The sequence below is a fragment of the Mus caroli genome, chromosome 1 (genome assembly GCF_900094665.2).
Source record: "Mus caroli chromosome 1, CAROLI_EIJ_v1.1, whole genome shotgun sequence".
Classification (NCBI taxonomy): domain Eukaryota; kingdom Metazoa; phylum Chordata; class Mammalia; order Rodentia; family Muridae; genus Mus; species Mus caroli.
The window spans coordinates 80,149,809-80,155,808 of record NC_034570.1 but is presented as its reverse complement, the minus strand read 5'-3'; the positions used below and the strand labels follow the sequence as shown (position 1 = coordinate 80,155,808).

At 48.6% G+C, this 6,000-nt stretch overlaps 1 protein-coding gene across 5 annotated transcripts in view; it reads right to left on the bottom strand.

Moving 5' to 3' along the window:
- Inpp5d (inositol polyphosphate-5-phosphatase D) overlaps positions 1-6,000 on the bottom strand; it is a 103,859-nt gene that overhangs the window by 49,636 nt on the left and 48,223 nt on the right. For 3 of the 5 annotated variants that reach the window (XM_021156170.2, XM_021156184.2, XM_029479403.1), the window contains exons 4-5: positions 4,476-4,650; positions 2,747-2,887 (exon numbers count right to left, since the gene is read on the bottom strand). In XM_021156170.2, coding sequence (XP_021011829.1) covers positions 2,747-2,887; positions 4,476-4,650 — 316 coding nt within the window. The remainder of the gene's footprint in view (positions 1-2,746; positions 2,888-4,475; positions 4,651-6,000) is intronic. The other 2 variants (XM_021156176.1, XM_029479408.1) reach the window with 1 other exon arrangement.

Sequence of the window (6,000 nt, the reverse complement as noted above, 5' to 3'; positions counted from 1 at the left end):
TGTAGACCAGGCTGGCCTCGAACTCAGAAATCCGCCTGCCTCTGCCTCCCGAGTGCTGGGATTAAAGGCGTGCGCCACCACGCCCAGCCAGCAAATGCTCTTAAGTGCTGAGTTATTTCTCCAGCCCGTGCATGCCTTCGTGAGTTTAATCAGTCACTACATTACAGTGTTCTGTATGTTGATTTGTCTGTTAGTTCTCAGAACAGGGTACGGAGGAGACCCTCAGTCAGTGCTTGCTAGAAAGTCAGTGAACAGATGAACTCGAGAATGCACCTGTCCTGTTTAATCAAAGCACGTTTAACACTTGATTTATGTGGAATGCACCTGCAGAGATGACTGGGGAACGGAAAACAGTTTGTTCCATCTACACACCGAGTCCCCACCTGATCTATAAAAGTGAAGAGATGTGTGCAGGCAGGTGAAGAACATTCCGGTCTCTTGAACAACCTGAGGTTCATTATTCAGCAATGAGAGAGATGGAAGCTTTTAACACTGACTTAATGTGCCAAAGAGTCAGGCACATCAGAGGCTGCTGTCACCATAGTGATGAGGTGAGGCAGGTGCTGGGGAACTAGTTGTTGGGGGGAGCTGTGGAAGGGTCTGACAGAGCTTAGCAAGGACACGGCAAAGGTCAGGACCTGTGTCCAGACAGAAAAAAACAGCTTCTTATGAGCTGTCACAAAATGATACATGTATACTTTTAAAGAAAGGGCCCTTTGTGTGTATTTTCCCTCAGTGATAAATGATTTGCAACAACAGAACAACAACAAAATACCACAGAGACCTATAAAAATGACAGCCCTGCTTCCAGCCGCTGTACAAGAACATCCTTTGAGAAAAACAGTTCTCATTGAAACAAATGACTAGCAGGCCAATCTGACAATTGGTCGATTTGTCAAAGAAATTATTTGTCACATTTACCCAATGCACTGCCTGTGCCTTTAAGAGCCTTTAAATAGAATGGCAAATTAGATTACCTGAATATTAACCAAGCTAAGATTGGTAGAGCACCAGAGAACTGGAAACTGCTCTAAGTGCTCACATACCAAAACGTAAATTGGCGCAGGCCGGCTGCAAGCCCTCACCCACGTGAAACGCTTCCCACATTTGTGAGGGGTTTGCTTCTTCGTTACTCGGATGGCTCTCAGTTTCTTCCCAGTGTAATCTTTCATATTCTTTGCCAATTCTTTACACTGTAGACCAACCGGTACAATAAAAGTGTAGTTATGGGGTTTTCTCTGTTTGTGAGACAGGGTCTCTCTGTCCTGGAACTCATTATATAGACCAGGTTGGTCTCAAAGTCAATAGAGATATGCCAGCCTCTGCCTCCCAAGTTCTGGAATTAAAGGCATGTGCCACTATGCCCAGCTCCAACCACAGTGTGTTTATGTTTGTAGTTTATTTTAAGATTAGTGTAATTCAAAATGTACAATCAAAATAATTTTTAAAAATCCTAAGTTGTGGCCTCCCTTCCCCCAGCCTGGAACCTGCTTGCTCAAGGGTGGAGCTACCTGCTCATTCGTCCTGCCACGCCTACTGCTGGAACCTGCCTTTGCTGCCTGGAGGCACACACGTGTTCGTCCTGCTACTGGACCCTGAGTTACTTGGCGGGATATTGGGTTCCCTCCCCCTTCCTTTATAACTGAGTGTCTGAAAATAGTAAAATTGAGCTTTGATCAGAATGTTTGTTGTCTTAGCTCCATTCTTTCTTCCGCCCCGTCTAGATTCCTCTTTTCAGATCGAACTGCCATTCTCAGTTGAACCGTTCGTGTTGTGGACTGCGGGCAGGCCGCAACACTAAGTGTTACCCATTGGTCAGTCATTCAATAACTTTGGCACTGGAGAATTGATGTTAGCTTGCTTTAAACATTGCCATCATCGGAAGACTTGAGCCATCAGCACCCACACACAAAGCAAATTTAATTTATTTCCTGCCAGAGCCTTTATGTGTTGGCTGGATGTGGGGGCTGTAGCAAGGAGGAAGAGTAGCTGCAGCCTGGAGGGCTTGGACTGCTGAGACGGCTCAGCCGGTAAGAAGGCTCCTGTGTGAGTCTGTCCTCTGTCCTACACACAGGTATCATAGCACATACATGTCTCCCCACACCAAATCACCACAGTGGCACATATATATCCCCCTACCCCCAGCACATGCGTGTTCCCCTGACACATATGCATATGTTTCCCCACAGGACACGTGTGTCCCCATACACACCATGGCACATGAGTGTCCCCCCACACACAAATTATATATATATATATATATATATATATATATATATATATACCAAGCCCCAACACAAATGAGATGGCAGTGTCTTCCACCTTTTTTTTTAAACAGAGAAACTGCCTCTAATTAATTTGAGTTAAACACAAACAACAAGAAAACATTACAGAATAGGCACATGTATTTAGCACACACGAGGCCCTACATCCCCAGCATGCATACATCCCAGCATGCATACATACGTCCCCCCCCCCAATACCCTAAAAGGAATAAACAAATGATCAACTTTCCCAGCTCAGTTAGAGCTCAGATTCTATGAGAACAAGAGCTTCCAACAAGCATGGAACATTCCAGACTCCACCCGGGCCAATTACTGTGAGTGCTGCAGAGACATCTGGACAGAGAGGGGACCCAGGGTCACTCTGATGAGCACTTTCTCTTGCTGTGGCCATCCTCCTGGGTGGGTAGGGGTTCCCATTACCCATGAAGCTCCCCCACCCCTCTCTCAGGGGTCTCCATTACCCATGGAGTTCCTTGCAGAGCAGTGAAGTCAGCTTCTTCAGGTGAGGAAGGTTGCTGGAGCCTGTCTTCAAAAAGTCAGAATCCAGGAGGAGCTGAGTGCTCAGATAATCCTGGATGGCTTTCAGGTGCTCCTCGGGGAGCCTGAGAAACAAAGAAATAATGGAAGTCCCCTCAGGTGGGACTGACTGCAGAGCAGAGGAATTGATCTAAGCCAGGTAGAGGCCATGGAGTACGTACCTCTTAGGATGAGAACACTTTTGGGTACTGTTGGAGGGGTGATTGGGCTGGGAAATGGTCATTCTTTTTGTTTGTTTGTTTGTTTGTTTTGGAGACAGGGTTTCTCTATACAGTCCTGGCTGTCCTAGAACTCACCCTGTAGACCAGGCTGGCCTCAAACTTACACAAATCTGCCTGCCTCTGCCTCCTGAGTGCTGGGATCAAAGGTGCATACAGCCTCCATCTGACTTTTTGTGTTTTAAAGAGACAGCCTCAGAACACATGGAGGGCCAGTTCTCTAGCTCCTTAGTTCACATAGCTGTAATCCTCCGAGGGCTGGAAGAGCAAGCTAGCCTAGAGATAACAAATAGGTCTGACCCTCATGCCAAGTCCAAACTCTCAGTGAAAGGTGAGCTGGAGCACGACAGTATAGAGGGGTTGGAATCATCTCAGGCCTCTACTGGAAAGTCAATGTAGTATTAATTTTACTTTTTTCTAGGGTTGGGGGTGGGGTGGGAGGATAGGATCTGCCTATGTAGCCCAGGCTGGCTTTGAACCCTTGATCTTTCAGTATCAAGCCTTCTCTCAGTGCTGGCACTATAGGTATAAGACAACATCCAGTTGACTTCCCAAGTGTTGGAATGGCAGACATATACCACCATGCCTGGCTTCTGTGTGTGATTAGGGCCAGGAATGAGAGACCAGATAGTGGTCCCCACAGGCCTGGATTTGGCCTGGTTTGGGACTCAAATTGTCTCCTTCCAGTCAGGCTGTGTTACCTGATCCCCTCACTACTGTCACATATCCCAGGGGACCATGTACTCCCTGGGCTCGGGCTCTTAGCAGTCAGCCTTTCTCTTAGCACTTGATGGAGTTCTAAGAATAATGTCACTTAGCACTGTGTACTCCATTAGTGAAGCTATAAGTTGGTGGTGCCATCCTGGAGCCCCATGGGAGGCATGGGGGGAGCGAGCAAGCATGTAGATAGTCACATTGATTTTCCTGGGGTTTGGGGCTACCGTTTCTCAGACTAAGGTGTGGCTGTGACATGGAGAGGTCCTCCTGCAGCTACCTGTGGTGGGATGTAGTACAACAGGCAGGAGCAGCCCCATAGAGTGATTTCCCATGAAAAACACTTCAGGAATGTGGGCGACCATGGGTGTGGAGGTGCCATCTGATCACAGAACAGCAGTGACCTTCTATACAAAAAAGCAATCTTGCATTTACAGGGCAGAAAGATCTAAAAGTTATGAATGTAAAATACACTCCAAGAAGATCATAAAATCTCACAAGAAAAATGTGACGATCTTAATAGCGAAATGCTCTGAGAACAAACATGACTTGGGGGCAGGGAGATAGTCCTGACTAGAAAGACAGATGTTGGCTTTCAACTTTACTAGGAATAAGCAGGCCTGCTGCTCCCTGCAGTCCAGGCCTGAGCATGCCCGGGCGCTAGATGCTGGGTCCTAGGCACAGGCCGGCTTCCCAGGGGACCCTCCAAGTAGAAACTCACCCACTGGTATCCATGCTCTGCAGACGCTGAAACAGCGTCTCGGAGAGACTCAGCCGGGTGACCTCAGGGGCCCGGGTGTTCTCTGTTGCAAGAGGAAGGTCCTTGGCTTCGCTGGGCCCGGCAGACATAGGAATGTTTCTGGGAGGCAGCTCAGGTGGTGACATGACACTTTCTACTAGAAGAACAGCAGGGACAAATGCCATCAGTGAGGATGCTGTCCGTACAGCCCTGTTCTGCATTTCTACCACAAGTCTGTGAGGTCCAGGCTACCCAGTTCCAGGTCCCAGTCTGCCCCACTGTTCCCATTCTTCCTGCCTAAATCCATGCTGACTACATAGGGAGCCTCTTGAGGTGACCTTGCTTTCAGATCCTTAGATCTGAAGCCCCTGGCTGTGGTCTTGTTGTTCTGGCTACCATGCTGCTCAGCAAGTACCTCCTAGGGTCAGTTGGTTCTGAGAAGCACAGGGACACCTTCAGGACTGCTGACCTTGGACAGATTGATTGGCAGATCAGCAAGATGACTTGGCTTTCAGGGTCTACAAAGTATAGTCAGGGACTAGGGGCAGAAAATCAAGCCCACCCAATGTCTGTCTGTCTGTCTGTCTCTCACTTCCACCTTTCTCTCCAGTCTCTCCAGCCTCAGGCTTCCTTTCCCTCTTCTAGACCCTCAGAAACAAATTTAGAAAGCAAAGGGCCTTCTGAGACCTAAAATATCAAACAACTTGACTTTCATCTGGGAGATTGTAACCCTTGCCCACCCTTTTCAAATGTCCTTCATGTGCACAAAGTCAAGGTGACTGGGACATTTAGGCTCAGGACTTCCTGCCCAAGCCCTGCCCTGCTCCCTGATGGCCACTCTGGCCAGCCGTAGCACTGCACAGGTGACAGGAACAAGGGTTTCTTTTTCTTCAGTGTATTTGCACATTCCTTTCCCTCTGGCTGTGGGAGACAGATCTGAACCTATTTTGAGCCCTGGAACTGCAGGCCCTTGAGAAGACCCAAGACAGACCAGATGCCTTGGTCTAGGCACTGGGTGTCCCTTGGCTTTGGGTCTTGCAGGTAACCAGGAGCTTTGGGGAGGTGAAGTCAAGGTCAGGAAACAGATTCTCTCCAGAGCCTTTATAGGACACATTGAAGGGTTTGCCTCCAATGGGATGCCAGGGACAGAGCAAGCTGAGAAAAAGCATGGTGGCCTGAGGGAAGAGAGAGTGGTACCCTGTGTCAAGGACATATCTACAGAACCAGGTCAAGGCTGTCATGTGGCCTTGTGGCCTTCTTGTGAACTTTGGACTCAGCTATACCTCAGCTGCTGATCTCTAGAGGTCAGGCCGAGGAGACAGGGCAGTCCCCCATCTAAGCAGGCTTCAAACCATGGCCACCTAAGACACATGCTTCACCACGTGCCTCTGTGGCTCCCTCAGGACGGTGAGGCAGCTCTCCTGGCTGCCCTCTGGAGGGTCTCCAGGAAGGCAGAAGGTTGGAACAGAGGCCAGGCAATGTCAACACTACATGTCTAATGCTTTCC